We start from the raw sequence: 17,815 nt of genomic DNA on the forward strand, positions 1-17,815 counted from the left end.
CGTGCAGGGACTTAGGAATACGGCAATGTGCTAGAGCGGTAAGGAACGTCTAGAGGGGATTGTAAATAACGACACAAATAATTGCAGTTGTTATACGTGCCTAAGTGTCCGCCAAGCAGAAATTAGAAGAAGAAGAAAAAAGCAATTTCCGATAAAAAAAAATATATTTACGATGAGCCAGGGAGACTGAATGAGGTGGGTTTCTACTGATTTTGGAAAGGACTTCGCGGATTACCCGCCGGGAGGGCGCCCCCTTCGCGGCTGGGTGCCGAGCCCGCCCCTCGCGTTAGGTGGGGACGCCGCGGACTCAGCGCGCTTTGGCGCCGGAGCAGGGAGACCCTCCCGGCGGCTGCAGGAGCGCGGACGGCCACCAGGGGGCGGCGCCGTGCGCCCGCCGGACCGGGGCCCCGCCCCTGCCCGAAGGCTCGTGCCCCAGCCCCAGCCGCGCTCCAGCCCGGGTCCCACGCCGGACGCCCCGCGGTGCTGCAGCTCCAGCTCCCCCGACTGTCGCCTGCGCCTCCGCCCTAGGCACGCGGCCCTTGGCGTCCCCGCGGTCGTGCCGGCGGCCCCCGCGCCCCCAGTTCGACCCGACCGCCCTGCGCAGCCCCGGCTCGCCTCCCCAGAGCGCCGTCCGTGGCGCCCCGCTCGCTGCTCCCCGGCCCTCGCGGGGGGTCCGCCCGCCCTGCACCCTGGAGCACCGGGCCGCGAGCCTCTGCCAGCTCCTCTGGATCTTCGCGGCCGTGGGCAGCGGCTGCAGGGCCTGTCCGCCCGAGGGGGGTAAGTGCCGGCGGAGGGGGACCGGGATCCGGCGCGGCAGGCCTGGGACGCCCGGGGGCGCCGGCGCCTGGAGCGCGTTGGGTCGGGCCTTGGAAGTGGGGTCGGAGGCGGCGCAGCAAGAGTGTGTGTGTGGGGGGGGGGGGGGCGCTGCTTCTCAGGTTTCAACTCTTGGGGGCTCAGTGGTTGCTTCTGTAAAAGAAGTGGGGGGCGCCGTGCGGATTAACGGAGGGGTCTGCTGGGAGAGCACTGGGCGCACCGTCGGCGGGGAGGGGCGGCTTGGGGGCCTCCGCCCGGGGCGCCTCCGAACCCGCACAGCCTGCGGGCAGCGCCGCCTTCCTGTCCCTGCGGGGCCCCTCGCCACATCCCCTCCCTTGGCCCCTGAACAAAAGGCCTGAATTCCTGGAACCTCGAGGACAGTGTAGACGCGCCCTTGCTGCATTGCTGGCTGCGGGAGGGAGTTTGGGTGTTGGCAGGCTCCGCGGACATGTGCGCCAAGGGCCGGGCATTGATAGGCGAGTGGCGGCGCGGAGGTGGAGGCCTCCCGGATAAGTCCCGGCCTACATCTGCCTGTGCCCAGGCGGAGGATTGCGGGGAGTCAACCCAGCTGCGTCCCTAGAATGACAGATGGGCCGCTACGTCTGCTGTGGGGACGCTCTGGGAGCCTGACTTCTGGGACCTCGGCCCTGGGTGCTCCCTGCCTTGGGGCCATCATTTCGGCCTGGAAGTTGAGTGACATAGTCCAGCTTTTTGATTTTACAGAGGAGGAAACCGAGGCCAGGGTTGTCTAACAGATGACTAACATGCAGGGTGCCCCAGGTGTGGCCTTGGAGAGCAAGACGACGGGAGCTGGCGTTGCGGGCTGTGTCTGTGTGTGTGGAGGGGGGAGGCGCCTGGGAGGCTTCCTGGAGGAGGTGATGTTTGAGCTGATCTGGACGGATGCCAGTGGAAGGAGGTAGAGTTAGGCACACATTCGTGTTTGTTCGTGTATTAGCTTAACAAATACGATAAAGCTTCTGGATGGTGTAAATTCAGGTGTAACAGAGTTGGGACTGCCATTCCCCCTTCTTTGAGTTCTCCCCTCCCAGAGGGGAGTGTGCAGGTGATGAGGGAGCAGGAGGCTGGCTGAAGACCACGTAGAAGCTGACACCCTGCAACCCCCACCTCCTACTCCTGGGTGGGACACGTGTGACTTTCTTCCAGGAACCTCCCAACTATCTTCATGTTAATGCCTTGCTAAAGGGAAAAACAACCTTAACTTAACAATGGCAAGGCCTTGGCTATCCTGTGAGTCCTCTTTCGCCTAAGGAAGTCCTTTGGGAAACTCCCTTTTTCCTCACCTCCCCCAACTCCATAGTATGTAATCAGTGACCCCCTCACAACCCCGGGGCAGCAGCTCTTCCTTACCCCCTGGTCCTGGTCCCCACCCCCTGGTCCTGGTCCCCATGCTTTCATAAACCACCACTTTGCACCAAAGAAGTCTCAAGAATTCTTTCTTGGTCATGGGCTCCAGACCTCACCCCCGAAATTCACCTACATTCCCAGACCACATCGCGGGGGTCCCAAGTTCTCATCGTCTGCAGGGATTGGGGGAGACAGGAAGTGGGGGGCCTGAAGGTCACTTGAAATGGTCTCAGATGACATAGGATTAATAGTGTACATTCTGAGATCTGCAGTTTCTCTCTTTTGTGCTTTTGGTGACAGAACACTGCTTTTTGACTGATAAGGATATAACCCTGATTTTATTTTAAATTGTTTTAAATGCATGATGTGACAGAGATGGCAATTAGTCACCAATACTCCTGTTCTCCTCTTCTGGGTATCGCCTGGGTAAATTTCCCAGGCTCCCTTACCGTTCTTGGCAGGGTTGGTGGCCAGTTGCCGGGACACTGAGAAGAGTGTGGAAGAAAGCTGAGGGTCAGCAGCAGAAACTTGGTTTTGTTCAAGCTCCTTCTCTAGGAGGGCACTCCTTCTGGTCCAGTTCTTCTTAAAACTGAAGCAGAAGAAGTTGATGGTCGGAACTATATCCAAAGTAATACTAGCTGTCTGGCCAGATAAAAAATACAAGTTTTTGTGTTGAAGTCTGTTCCGCTGACCCAGAAGCTGCAGACTATTGCCTTAGTAAACTGAGAAACTCAGAATATTCTAAAAGGTGATTATGGTGCCCATGATGGGATGAAAATGACTTGGATTTTTTTCTTAAGATTTTATTTATTTATTTGGGATAGAGAGAGCACAAGCCAGGGGAGGGAGAGGGAGAAGCAGGCTCCCTACTGAGCAGGGAGCCCTGCAGAGCTGAATCCCAGGACCCTGGGTTCATGACCTGAGCCGAAGGCAGATGCTTAACCGCCTGAGCCACCCAGGTGTCCTGTGACTGAATTTTTAAACATTGCTGGATTAAACCTTTGTACCCAAGGCTGATGGGCACAAACAAGAAGGCTTCAAACAAAGGAAGCTGCGAGTCACTAACGCGAATAATAAAGGAGATGACAGTCTCTGGGTCCCCAAAGTCCCAGGGTTGGGGATACCCAGAGAAGCATTTCAAATGGCTAGAAAAGTCAGAAGGTGGACAGTGTTCAGTTCTTCAGCTATGACATTTTCTAGACCTAGGACTCCACAGGGGGGCTCAGTTGCAGAGAATGTCTAGACCATTGGTTCTTTATCTTCATGGCACAGGAGAACCACCTGATGAGCCTTTTTAAACACAGATTGCTGGGCCCACCTCCAGAGTTTAATTCAGAGTAAGGCCGGAGAATTTGCACATGGCGAATTTGCACATCTAACAATCGCAGGTGAGGCCCCTGCTGATAGTGGTCCCATGACCGGTTTAGCAAGTGACGGCTAATTGGATTCCGCCTACATTGGCTTCACACCCAATTCCCCCACTTTCTAGCCACATGATTTGGGGCAAGTCACTTAGCTTCAGTTTTCTTGTCTGTAGGATGAAGCTAATAGTGCCTCCCTCCTGGCATTCAGGGGAGGCTTCCTGGTGGAGGTGGCATCTAACCTGAGGCCTGAAGGATGAGAAGATTGGGTTGGGTAGGGAGGGAGGGCAGGCCAGGCTTTGTGTCCTCCAGGGAGCTGAGAGGAGGCATAAGGACTTTGTAAGTGGCAGTGAAACGCTGTGGATCGGTTCTGTGCTCTGTGTCTAAGGGCAGGAGTGCAGTGGAGGGAGAGTTGACCAGGGTGTGGAAAGTGGACTGCCTGCTATAGATAGCCTCAGTTACTTATGCCTACATTCCATTGGCCCCAGTGCAGTCACATGGCCCCACCTAGGTGCACAGGATCCTGGGAAATGTAGTCCATGGCAGGGCAGGGGAGCATAAACACAGCTGTCTCTGTTACAGTAGCTTTTTCTGGCCCTTGGCCACCTCTCCTACCTCTTGCACTTTGCTCGCTCTGCTTCACTTTGTTGGGTGACTGCATTTTACCGAGGAGACTGGGGTTCTGTAATTTGCCCAGTGTCACTCTGCTAATAGTGGCAGAGGCAGGACTTAAAGCCAGATCTGTCTGCCCCAAAAGTCTGTTGGGCCAGATCCTAGTCCTGAAGTCTTTTTGAGGGCCTCCCCACGATCCACGCTTTCCCGCTCAGGATCTCAGCTGTGGCTCAGGCTAGCTAACCTGCAGATGCCTTGTCATTTTAACTGGTAGTCCCTCCCCTCCATGGATGCCCATGATATCCGTAGAAACTGCCAACTTTTCTCTTGTTATTCATGCAACGTGCGTTTATGGAGGACCCGGTGTGTGCCAGACGTTGTGCTCTGGCTGGGAGCTGGAGAGGAGTAAGACACGGCCCCTTTTGTTGCAGACGCCCACACGGTCTGGCTGCGGAGAGGCTGTCTAAACACAGAGTTCCCCTGAAAAGTGAGACGGGCTGTATCCCTGGTCTGACCTGCCAGGAGTACAGAGTGTCCTGCGTACCTACGTGAGAAGGGTGCCCAGCAAATGACTCAAAATGAAAATTCAGGCTCCCTTGTGCGTTTTGTGAATGGAAGCTATGATTTAAGTATTTTGTGCTTTGCATTTTTCTGATTTTTTAAAAACAGTAAAAACTGTCTTTACTCCGTGACAATTTTGTAGGCGCAAAGCACAGCACAGTGGAGTGTGGCGACTGTTTTTATGGGACTTTTGGCAGAGCAAATATTGACTTACCTCCTTGGGTGGGGCTGGGGGTTGCTATTCTCCTAGGGAAGCAAGCTGATTCCCGCAATTCAAAAGAAATACCAGAAATGGTGTGCATGGAGACTTGCTTTTAAAGAGGTCGGGAGGGAGCGTGGATCAGGGAAGGCCATGCTCCAGGATCATGCTGAACCAGGGTCCCTTGGCACTATTAGCATGCCAAACTGAATGATGGATTTCGTGTTGTGGGGCCTTTTCTGTGCACGCTAGGATGGTTAGCAGCATCTCCTGCTCTCCACTCACTAGATGCCAGGTGACAACCCAAAAATGTCTCCAGACATTTGCCAGGTGTCCCCTGAAGGGCCGGCAACATTGTTCTAGACTGCTGTAGACTACCTTTGTTTCCTAGTGCTACTAAATCAATCACCACAAACTTGGTGGCTGGCAGCAACACAAATTTCTTATCTTAGAGTTCTGGAGATCAGAAGTTCAAAAGTCAAGGTATCAGCAGAGCTGAGTTCCTTCTGGAGACTCCAGAGGAAACCGGTCTCTCTGCCATTTCCAGCTTCTAGGGGCTGCCCGCCTTCCTTGGCTTGTTGCCTCTCGCTCTGTCTCCAAGGCCCGCCGTGGGGTATCTTCACATCTTTCTCTGGGACCCCTGCCTCCATGATCTCATTTCATTGGCTCTGACCCTCCTGCCCCCTTTTTATAAGGGCCTTTGTGCTTATATAGGGCTCACTGGATTTTCCATCTTCCCCATCTCAAGATCCTTAACTTAATCACACCTGCAGAGTCACTTTTGTCATGGAGGGGAGTGTCACTCACAGGTCCTGGGGATCAGGATGAGGACAGCTTTTGGAAGCCACTGTTCTGCCCATGATGTAGACTCTTTGGGCTCTGAGTGGACGGAGGTGACTTAGGGAGTGGGACACGGGGGTGGTCCGGCCATAGTAGCAGCTGGTGTTTTGAGTGCTAGCGCTCTGTCAGGCACTACATGCCCGATCTCACTGTCTCCTTAGACATCTCCCGGGCTGGGTGGTGTTAGCTGTCCTCTCTTTCAGAGGCGAGGATGCCACCCAGGGGAGACTTTCTGAAGGGAGTAGAAATTTGAGCTGGATTTTGAAGGGACCCAAGGCAGGAGAGGCATTTCAGGAAGAAGGGCCTCCTGCAGGGTGCAGGGCTGGGAGGTGAGTTTGCTGGTGGATGGCGATTGGTTCTGGGGCCAGGCCGGTGGAGGTAAGGTGCAGGGAAGGGGCGGTTGGGCATGGACATCTGTAAATCAGTCCTTTTATTCTGACATCCCAACCTAAACTCTGTTATTTCTGCAATAGTTTAAGTAAATGTTTCTTTTTAAAAAAATTTATTTGAGGAGTACCAGCATGGCTCAGTTGGTTAAGCGGCTGCCTTTGGCTCAGGTCGTGATCCTGGGGTCCTGGAATCGAGCCCTACATTGGGCTCCCTGCTCAGCCGAGACCCTGCTTCTCCCTCTCCCCCTGCCACTCCCCCTGCTTGTGCTGTCTGTCCCTCTCTCTCAAATAGATAACTGCAATCTTAAAGAAAAATGATTGAGAGAGGGTGCACATGCATGTGGGGGGAGGGGCAGAGGGAGAAGATGCTCGGGTAGACTCCCTGCTGATGGGGAGCCTGGGGTTGGGGGGGTCAGGGCTAGATCCCCCAACCCCCGAGACCATGACCTGAGCCAATACCAGGAGTCAGATGTCCAACTGACTGAGCCACCCAGGCAGCCCTAAGTAAATGTTTCTTCATGGGCATCTTACCACAGGCCAGGGGTACAGACATTTATAAGACCCCGACACGGGCTCGACGTAGTAACCTCTGAGGCAGCCCATTTGTTAGTATCCTCACCCCCAGTAAATAAAGAAAACCCAGCCTGGAGAGGTACTGTTCAGTGCTGTGGAGCCCTGCTCAGTGCCAGCCACTGTGGGGGACACAGAGTCCAGAATGACACGGCTTCCCCTTAGAATGGGGCCTTGGAGGGCACCTGGGTGGCTCAGTCGGTTAAGTGACTGCCTTCAGCTTGGGTCATGATCTCGGGGTCCTGGGATCGAGCCCCACCTCGGGCTCGCTGCTCATTGGGAAGTCTGCTTCTCTCTCTAACCCTCCCCCTCTCATACTCTCTCTCTTTCTCTCAAGTAAATAAATAAAATCTTAACAAAAAAAAAAAAACAAAAACAAAACAGGGCCTTGGCTCCTCATGAGGAGGCCAGCGAGTCACAGTGGGCCCTGTGGCTGCAGAGCGCAGGCCCTTAGCCGCTAGATGGGGCTTTGATTTTTGTTCATTTTTTTTTCACCAGTTTTATTGGGGTATAACTGACAAATAAAGATTGTACCTATTTAAGGTATACCATGTGATTATTTGATATACATATGCATTGTGACATGATTACCACAGTCAGCCTAATTAACATATCTGTCACCTCTCCGGGCTACCGCTTCTGGTGTGTGTGTGAGTACAATTAATGTCTGTTCTGGGGGGGCTGGGGGGCGCCTGGGTGGCTCATTAGTTAAGCTTCTGACTCTTGATTTTGGCTCCGCTCGTGATCTCAGGCACGCGAGACAGGGCCCCGCACGCGGCACTGGGCGCGGAGCCTGCTTAAGGTTCTCTACCTTCCTCTCCCTCTGCGCCGCCTCTCTCTCTCTCTCTCTCTCTCTCTCTCAAATAAATAAGTAAAATCTTCTAAAGGAAAAAAGGATGTATTCTCGGGGCGTCTGACTGGCTCCGTTGGAACAGCACGGGACTCTCTATCTTGGGGTCTTGAGTTTGAGTCCCATGTTGGGTGTAGAGATATGTAAAAAGATCTCTTTTCTTCGTGAGTTTCAGGTATACAATAGAGTGTTAATAACTATAGTCCAGGGGCGCCTGGGTGGCTCCGTGGGTTAAAGCCTCCGCCTTTGGCTCAGGTCATGATCCCAGAGTCCTGGGATCGAGTCCCGCATCGGGCTCTCTGCTCAGCGGGGAGCCTGCTTCCTCCTCTCTCTCTGCCGCCTCTCTGCCTACTTGTGATCTCTGTCAAATAAATAAATCTTTAAAAAAAAAAAATAGCTCTAGTCCATTACATCCCTAGGACTTGCTCATCTAGCACAACTGAAACTTGGTACCCTTTGACCAACATCTTCATGTTTCCTCTGCCTTCCAGACCCTGGCTGCCACCATTCTGCTGTCTGTTTTTAGGACTTTGGGGTTTTTTCAATTCCACATATAAGCGAGATCATGAAATGTTTGTCTCTCTCTGTCTGGCTTATTTCACCGAACATAATGTCCTCCAGGTTCATTGATGTTTTTTTGCAGATAACAGAATTGGCTGTTTTGTGCAAAAGACAGAATGAATGACATTCCTTTGTGTATATACACCAGATTTCTGTTATCCATTCATCCAGCTCTTAGGTTGTTTTTGTCCCTTGACTATTGTAAATATCGCCGTGGTGAGCAGGGGAGTGCAGATCTCTCTTCAAGACAGGCTTTTCTTTCTGGTTTGAAGGAAACCGAGGACTCAGGCTAGGGGCCAAGACAGTGTTTCGAACAAGCCCGGTGCAGCCCAGGGCAGCCTGCCCCTGCTCCCTTCTCCACCCCCAAGGTGCCCCATCACAGACGGGCTGTGGCTTCTCTGCCCAGCAGCTCCCATCATTGGTGGAGGAGAGAGTCCATGCAGCGTACTTGAGGGAAACTGTCCCTATATGTTATCTCTCTGTCTTATTGCCGCAAGAATTACTCATCTTTGAGGTCAGTAGGAGCAAAAGTACGTTCTGCTTTCTGATCAGTCGTTTACAAAAGCCACATCTTTCCTCCTTTCTCATGGTGAGTTGAACTCACACACACTGTGGGAAACCATAGCTCCTCCTGCTTGATGCAGTAAGACAGCGAGTGTTCTTGGCATGGGATCCGAGGCACGCAGGAGAAGCCCCGCCAGTACGGAGGGAACTGGGAAGGTCAAGGGAGGCTCAAGTCTCATGTGTCACGCCAGGAAATCAACGGATGCGCACCCAGATCGATAAAATAAGAAATAACAGAGAAACCATGTTGTTGAGGGATGTGGTGATATCTGCCTGGGGTAACACCTACACAACCCCAACCGCAGAACCTGGGAGTGGGGGAGAGGCACGTCCCCGAGCAGAAGCAGGCGTGTGACATAAGATGGCCTGCAGGTCACCCCTTTCACCGCAGTGCAGCTGAGGACGAGGTGGGTTCTGCTGGGCTGGGCATATGGTGATGTGCACACGGGGCTGCCCGACAGGGACCGTGTCGGCTCGGGGGTGCTGCTCCGGGAAGTGGCAGACTGGGGAATGTAGTGCGTTTCTCCAGCCAGCGAGGCAGCTCAGGGTGGGGTGCGGGGAGGCCCGGCGGTCAGCGTGGCTGGGCCCACAGGCCTCGACCTGGACATTGCAAACATTGTTTTCTGTCCCAGCCCCTGCCAGAGGAACCTTTTGTAGTGAGACCCAGTAGGAACAGTGGTTCCCTGGCCAGAGCCTGAAATAGCCTGTCCCCTGAGAACCCCTGAAGATGCCTGGCTTGGCTGCTGACCAGGTATCCACGTTACCAGCGTGGCTGGGACCCAAGGCTCAGCCCCTGTTATTTATGATGATGATAACAGTTCCGTGTCTTGGTGCTGGCTCTGTGTTAGCGCTGTCCGGCCAACGGGGTCGGTAAAACACAGCATCCCGACAGCAGGAAGCTGCGGCTAGAGAGGTCATGTCACACAGCTAGGAAGTGGCGGAGCTGGGGCTTGAACTCGGGTCTGACTCAGAACTCCGCTCAGTTGCCTCTCTATACAAATATTTTCCCAAAGCGTGTCAGGGACTGGGAGGGAAAGATCGAGAGGTCTGAGTGAGGACAGAGGAAATGTTCTAGAGAACCCTGATGGCTTGGGAGCTGGGGTCCTGCTCCTGGGCTCCTCGCTAACAGGAACAGGTGCCTGTGGGCAGAGGGAAGCCGAGGTCCGATGGAGATTCCTGGGAGGCCAGGGCCCAGGCTGGTGTCGGAATAGGCATCACGGTCCTGATTTATATGGCCCTGTGAGAGCTCCTTGCCTTAGCGGAATTTAACATCCTCCAGGGCGCAGTCTTCCTGGGCACATGTGGGCTCTGGATTGAGGCTACAGTTTTCCCAGGCTGCTCCTGTCCAGGTACTGACTTGTCATTTAGAGATGTGATGGGACTTTTGTGGGAGAGACAGAGTTACTGGACCAGACTGAATTAGCAAGTAGTAGGGGAAAGAAGAAAATTTCAGTCGACCATAGAATTTTGGATAGCTGAGTCTGAAGATTGTGAGCCCCCATGATGTAAGATTATGCTGCCCCAGGCTCCCTCTGTCTCATGGCTCTGCCCATCCACTGCATATGGTTTCCTCTTCCTGGTTAAAAATAGCTGCTTGAGTTCCAGCCATCACACCTCCGTTCCAGCCAGCAGGAACGAGGAAGAGTCCAGAAGGGCACATCCCCTCCCTTTAAAAACTCTTCCCTAAAGTTGAAAACAGGCTTTCTGTTTATATCCCCTCGGCCAGAACTTGGTCATGTAGTCACGCCTAACTGCAAAGGAATCTGGGAAATGTAGATCTTATTGGGAGTGGCCATGTGCTTAGCCAAAACCCAGTGGTTGTTACTAAGAAGGAGAGAACAGCTCTTGGGGGACAGTTAGCAGGCACAGCCACAGCTGCCTCGAGAGCAAATTTATGACAACGGAAAAACCACCAAACAGCTCCTGCTCTGCTGGGTTCTGGAATCTGCATCACGTGCCTGCCGAGTCCAAGGCGCGGTGCCAGGCAGGGTCACAGCTGCTGGTCTGAAGCTCCTTTTGTTTCCCAGGGTCACGGAGAAAGTCAGGTCTGTGCTGGGACATGGCCAGGGGTTGGGGTCCTGCGAACCGGCTGTGAAGCCACTTCCTCTGCTCCCCTCGCGTGGGGAGGAGGGGTATTTGGTGGGATGACTCTATCTAGTCAAGGTCCTGAGCTTGGATTTGTACCTGAGTACAGGCTCCTCACCACTGGGCTACACCGCTTGGAGATCTGCAGGCCGAAGCTGTGGTTCTGCCTCCTGCCTCCGCCTCGCCTCTCCTGTCCCACCCCTGTCTCGGCTCTGGCCCGGCACCGGCCCAGTCCCCAGAGGCCAGTGACCTGGCTGGCTCCTTCTGGAAGCTCCAGGCACCACACTGCCTTGGTCAGCAGAGGTTCCGGCCAAGGGCTGAGCAGGGCAGAGTAAAGGGAAAGGGAAGAAGTGGGCCCAGGGCACTGTTTGGTAACACGCTGGGCCGGGTGGCTGAGCCATTGGCTCCCGCCGTGACCGTGTCTCGCCCACAGGGTAAGAAACCAGCTTTGCAGTGGACGCCCAGAGCAGCGATGTTCAAGAAATCACTGCGGGTGGTACATTAAGGAAAAAGAATGAAAAGAAAGATTAAAGCAAAACAAAAATAAGTCGAATAGAAAATAGCAGAGTGCATTGTACACTGTAAGACGTTAAGTACGGTTTTCTGAGATTCTAATTTCCATTTGGGGTAGAACGAGTTAGGATAGAAACGGATTTCTTCTCTCCCGCTATGGTAACTATTAAGAAAGAGCCAGAGCCTCCAGTCTGGAAGGCTGCCTGCGGGTGGAAAGAGCCGTTAGGAATAATAGAATCGGGGCGGTGGGTGGCTCAGATGGTTAAGCGTTTCGGCTCAGGTTGTGATCCCAGGGTCCTGGGATCGAGCCCCGCCATGGGGCTCCCTGCTCAGCGCAGAAGCCTGCTTCTCCCTCTGCCTCTTCTGCTCCCCCTGCCTGTGCTCTCCCCCCCTCAAGTAAATAAGCAAAATCCTTTTTAAAAAAGATTTTTTAAAAAGACTTTTTAAAAAGATTTTATTTATTTGAGGGGCTCCTGGGAGGCTCCGTGGGTTAAACCTCTGCCTTCGGCTCAGGTCATGATCTCAGGGTCCTGGGATCAGGCCCCGTAGGGGGCTCCCTGCTTGGGAGGGGGAGTCTGTTTCTCCCTCCCCCTCTGCTGCTGCCCCTGCTTGTGCTCTCGCTCTCTTGTCAAATAAATAAAATTTTTAAAAAATATGAATCATGGCCTTGATCTAAAAAAGTTTTAAAATTGTTTTCACTTGTTATTTTACGTTGCAAGCGGTCCAACTTTGTAGAAAGTGACAACAGTACAGAAGTGCGCCAAGTTCTTCAAGGTTCCCACCTCCCCCTCGGCGGCCTGCTTCCATGGCTACTGCCCATCCCGGTGCTGCTGGAGTTCCTGGGGGGAGTCCCTCAGGGAAGCTTTAATTCCTCTACAGATGTCCTTTTTCTTTTAACATGAGTGGGATCCCTGTGATACACCGGCTGTTCTGCAACTTGCTTTAGAAATTTCACAGGCTTTCGGGGTGTTTAGCTGGCTCAGTAAGTAGAGCACGTGACTCTTGATTTCAGGGCTGTACATTTGAGCCCCACGTTGGGAGTGGAGATTACTTAAAAATAAAAACATTTTTTTTAAAGATTTTATTTATTTATTTGGCACACAGAGAGAGAGAGAGAGAGCGTGTGCATGTGCACAAACAGAGGGAGAGAGTGAGGAGGAAGCAGGCTCCCCGCTGAGTCGAGAGCCTGATGTGGAGCTCGATCTCAGGACCCTGGGATCATGACCTGAGCCAAAGGCAGACACTTAAGGGACGGAGCCACCTAGATACTCCTTAAAAATAAAATCTTAAAAAAAAAAAATTGACACTTTTTTGGATTACCTTTTTTTTTTTTTAAAGATTTTATTTATTTATTTGACAGACAGAGATCACAAGTAGGCAGAGAGGCAGGCAGAGAGAGGAGGAAGCAGGCTCCCTGCTGAGCAGAGAGCCCGGTGTGGGGCTCGATCCCAGGACCCTGGGATCATGACCCGAGCCGAAGGCAGAGGCTTTAACCCACTGAGCCACCCAGGCGCCCCTGGATTACCTTTTTTTTAAACCTAAGCTTTATTGAAATACGATTCACAAACCTTACAGTGAGTGCATCCATTTAAAGTGTACAGTTTGGGGGGCCTGGGTGGCTCAGTCGGCGAAGCGTCATCTTGGGGTCCTGGGATGGAGCCCCACGTCTACCTCTCTGCTCATCGGGGAGTCACCCCCCTCCTCTCCCTCTGTGATCTCTCTCACTCTTGCTGTCTCTCAAATAAATAAAATCTTTTTTTTTTAATAAATAAAATCTTTAAAAAAGTGTACAGTCCAACGGTTTTTCGTATATCGGCAGTCACACAACCCGCACACAGTTTAAGAGCATTTTGAGCCAATTCCAAAGAAGCCCATTAGAAGTTGTTCCCCATTCCCTCCCTAAGGTCCCTCAGGTGACCTTAGGCAACGGCTCACATACCTTCGGTCTGTACAGATCTGCCTTCTCTGGACATTTCATATAAATGGAGTCATTCAGTATGTGTTCTTTTGTGGTTAGATCTTTCCTTTTCCTTGAAGCTTTCAAGGTTCACCCAAGTGTTGGGTTCTTTACTCCTTTCTGAGGCTTCACTGTATTCCCTTGTGTGGATACATTTTATTTATTCATTCATTAGTCCCCGAACATTAAGGTGGTTTCCCTGGTTGGCTGTTACAAATAATACTTCCATGAATGGATGTGTATGTTTTAATGTAGTGGTTTTCTGGGTGCCTGGGTGGCTCAGTGGGTTAAAGCCTCTGCCTTCAGCTCAGGTCATGATCTCAGGGTCCTGGGATCGAGTCCCGCATTGGGTTCTCTGCTCAGCGGGGAGCCTGCTTCCTCTTCTCCCTCTGCCTGCCTCTCTGCCTACTTGTGATCTCTGTCTGTCAAATAAATAAATAAAATCTTCAAAAAAAAAAATAAAAGGAATGGAAAAAAAATGTAGTGGTTTTCCTTTCTCTGGGTGTGTACCCAGTGGAATTGCTAGCTCATATGGTAATTCTGCGGTTAAATTTTTGAGGACCTGCCAGACTGTTTTCCAAAGTGGTTGCACCATTTTACATTCCTAGCAACAGTGGATGGGGGTTTTAGTTTTTCTGTACCCTTGTCAACATTTACTATTTTCTGTTTTTTTTTTTTATTATTATTATATCTATCGTAGTGGGTGTGACTTTGACTAGTCTTTCTCTAATGACTAATGACATTGAGCTTCTTTTCATGTGCCTACTGGCCATGATTATGTCTTCTTTAGAGAAAGATCTATTCAAGTCTATTCAAGCCCTTTGCCCATTTTTTATTTATTTGTCATCTTATTGTTGTCTACATTCTTTTTTTTTTTTTTTAATTTTACTTATTTATTTGACAGTGAAAGAGATCACAAGCAGGCAGAGAGGCAGGGAGAGAGAGTGGGAGAAGCAGGCTCCCTGGCGAGCAGAGAGCCCGATGCAGGGCTTGATCCAGGACCCTGAGATCATGACCTGAGCTGAAGGCAGAGGCTTAACCCACTGAGCCTCTCAGGTGCCCCAAGTTGTCTACATTCTTTATAGAGTCCCTTACCAGCTTTATGATTTGCAAAACTTTGTTCCCATTCCGAGGGTGATCTCCCCACTCTAGTTGGCGTCCTTTGAAGCACGAGTGTTTAGTTCTGATGGTGCCTCATTTATCTGTTCCTTTGTTGCTTGTACTTTACGTGTCATAGCTAAGAAAGCTTTACCTGTCCCATCTCACAAAGATTTTCTCCTGTATTGTTTTCAAAGAGTCAGATGATGTTTTAGCTTTTATATGTAAGTCTTTGATCCATTTTTAGTTATTTTTGTGACTAGTGTAAGGAATGCGTTCAGTTTCATTCTTTGGCCACGTGTATATTCACTCGTCGCGGCATCATTGGTTGAAAAGAGTATTCTTTCCCCCATTGAATTGTTTTGGTGCTGTTGTCATAATCAGTGGTTGTAAATATCGGGGTTCATTTCTGGGCTCTCAAATCTATTCCATTGATCTGTGTCTGTCCCAATACCGATACCAACAGTCTTGATGACTGCAGCTTCATAGCAAGATTTGAATTCAGGAAGTGTGACTCCTTCAACTTTGTTCCTCTTTTTTCAAGACTGTTTTGGCTATTTTCGGTCCCTTGTGTTTCCGTATGAACTTTAGCACACGCTTGTTAATTACTTCAAAGAAGACAGTAGGAATTTGATAGGGATTGGTTTGAATCTATAGATGATTTTAGGCGAGTATAGCCATCTTAGCAATATTAAATCCTCTGGGGGCGCCTGGCTGGCTCAGTCGTTAAGTGTCTGCCTTGTGCTCAGGTCATAATCCCAGGGTCCTGGGATCGAGCCCCGCATCAGGCTCCCTGCTCAGCGGGAAGCCCTCTTCTCCCTCCCCCACTCCCCCTGCTTGTGTTCCCTCTCTGTCAAATAAATAAATAAAGTCCTAAAAAAATAAAATAAAATAAATCCTCTGATCTATGAATGCAGAATATCTTCCTTTTTTTTTTTTCTTTTTAAAAGATTTTATTTATTTATTTGACAGAGATCACAAGTAGGCAGAGCTCTCTGCTGAGCAGAGAGCCTGATTCGGAGCTCGATCCCAGGACCCTGGGATTATGACCTGAGCACAAGGCAGAGGCTTTAACCCACTGAGCCACCCAGGTGCCCCTCTTCCCTTTTTTTTTTTTTAGATTTTTAATTTCTTTCAGTGTGTTATTTCAGTGTACGAGTCATGCACTTCTTTTATTAAATTTATTCCCAAATATTTTATTCTTTTTGATGTTCTTTATAGCTGGACTTATTTTCTTAATTTCTTCTTTGGATTTTTCATTGCTAGTGCACAGAAATACTGTTGAATTTTGTATTCTACAATCTTGCTGAACTTTTTCTTGACTCTTTTTGCATGTCTTTATATATCTGGAGCTTCCCCTTTCTCTGTAATAGTCACATGACAGTGCACGGTATAGAAAGTCGTACTTAATTTAACAAACCTCTACTGACAGACATCATGGGCTGTTAGCTTTTTTTTTTTTTTCCTGTTATTGATCACGCTAAAGAGGACATTCTTTGGGTCACTCAGCCATTCTCGGGATGTGTATAGAGCCCCAGTCTTTGCCACGCGCTCTTCAAGGCACTGGGGATACAGACAGTAAGAGAGTAAAGGAGGTTTCAGCTTGGGAAAACCTCCCCGTAGGGAATAAAGCAGAGAGAGATGTGTTAGGGGGTAGTGCAGGTGCATTTGAGAGGAGTCCTTTGAATGGAGATTTCTCTAGATTTCTCTTGAGTCAGGATCCAACTGATGAAAGGGAACCCACTATTGGAAGATGGGGAAGATTGTTCCAGGCACAGGGGTTAGCAAGTACAAAGGCCCTGGGGTGGAAATGGGCTCCCCATATTCACCAAACAGAGAGCAACCTATTGGGCCTGGAGAGGTGCCAAGACCAGAGGAGAAGTGGGCAGGGACCCAACTAAAGCCGGCCTTGTAGTCTTAAAAGCCACTGGAGAGAAGCTGCCGGAGTGTGTTAAGCCAAGGAACGATCTGATCTACTTTACCTTCTAAAAAAGATCACTCCCGTTGCTTAAGAAGCATTTATTTTCCCTGCCTTATTTCAGACACTGAGTTCTCCAAAGTGGAATTACTTGGTCGACGGGTTTGTACATTTAAAATGTTCTACATGCCGCCTGCCAAGTGTGCCTCCCCAAAAGATGCTGTACTTTTCCTTCCGAGGGTGCCAGTTCTCTTTGCCGCCGGGGACACCCAGGGTGAGATGCACTGCGAGCTCTCACTCCCTGGGCCCCGGCACCCATTGTCTCGCTTCCCTTGTAGGACCCACACCGCTGCGTTTGCCCTGCAACTCTGGCTCTGCTGCCCACCCCTGGGGTAACACGGGCCTCCCGGGAACATGGCAGACGAAGACCTCATTTTCCGCCTGGAAGGTGTTGATGGCGGCCAGACCCCCCGGGCTGGTCATGACGGTGACTCTGAGGCCGACAGCGATGATGAGGAAGGTTACTTCATCTGCCCCATCACCGATGACCCCAGGTCTCACCAGAATGGCAATTTCAAGGTTAATAACTACTCCAGCAACCTAACGAAGAGTGAACAGTATGGCTCCAGCGGGTCCCCTGCAAGCTCCTTCCATTTTAAGGTGAGTGGACCCCTCCCCACCTGCCACGAGGGATCGGGGAGCTGTTTGGGGTCTTCCCTGTGTTTCCAAAGCCTGGGCACCACTCTAAATTCTGCGTCGGGGGATATGTGTGTCACCCTGGGAGGATTTCCTTGGCTTAAAACAAGTTGCATTACTTTTGAGCAGGTGTTTTCGAAATAGCTGTGAAGACCCACTACTGGGTTGTGAAAACCTTAACCAGCTTTTTAAAAAAATGCAGCAGAGCAGAATAGACTAGGAAATACGGGAGACCATTGCAAATTGTAAAGATTATATTTTTTTTAAAAAAGATTTTATTTATTTATTAGAGAAAGAGAGAGAGCATGAGAAGGGGGGGGGCCAGAGGGAGAAGCAGTCTCCTCACTGAGCACCGAGCCCGATTCGGGACTCGATCCCAGGACTCCAGGATCATGACCTGAGACCAAGGCAGTTGCCCAACTAACTGACCCACCCAGGTCCCCATGAAGATCTTACTTTTTGGAACATAGGCAGAAGCACGTTCACACCCATGAATGTGGTAAACCAGTTGGTTGTTGACTGCCAGGCTCTAATCGCATAAACGTTTGCATTTCACTCCTGATGGATGTGTGTGTGGGTCCAGGGACATGATATAAAATATGGTTCTTCGTGTTGGTTGTAGTCGAAAGAGCCCCCGCCTTACTATAACACTGTATGAAACTGGAATTAAAAGAAAAATCTTAATTAAAAAATTTAAAGAAAAATCCAACATTGCTTAGAGTTGGGCATCCTTCTGTATGAAGGAGAAGGGTACTTGTTTTGTCAGGGATTTGTGTTCCTACTATGGTAAAAGTGGGATAAAGAGAGGAGAAAGGATGATTATGGGGCTTTTGTATCATAACTGGTGATGAAAAAAATTTCAT

General features: G+C 50.6%; 1 protein-coding gene across 3 annotated transcripts in view; it reads left to right on the top strand.

The window, feature by feature from the left end:
- The first annotated feature begins 405 nt into the window (after positions 1-405).
- EEF2K (eukaryotic elongation factor 2 kinase) overlaps positions 406-17,815 on the top strand; it is a 62,280-nt gene continuing 44,870 nt past the window's right edge. The window contains exons 1-3 of one of the 3 annotated variants that reach the window (XM_032327195.1): positions 10,336-10,730; positions 11,204-11,351; positions 16,595-16,916. In XM_032327195.1, the coding sequence (XP_032183086.1) occupies positions 16,671-16,916 (246 nt within the window). In that variant the 5' untranslated portion in view covers positions 10,336-10,730; positions 11,204-11,351; positions 16,595-16,670. Of the gene's footprint in view, positions 778-10,335; positions 10,731-11,203; positions 11,352-16,594; positions 16,917-17,815 lie in introns of those variants that run through there. The other 2 variants (XM_032327193.1, XM_032327194.1) reach the window with 2 other exon arrangements.

The sequence above is a fragment of the Mustela erminea genome, chromosome 20, assembly GCF_009829155.1.
Source record: "Mustela erminea isolate mMusErm1 chromosome 20, mMusErm1.Pri, whole genome shotgun sequence".
NCBI lineage: Eukaryota > Metazoa > Chordata > Mammalia > Carnivora > Mustelidae > Mustela > Mustela erminea.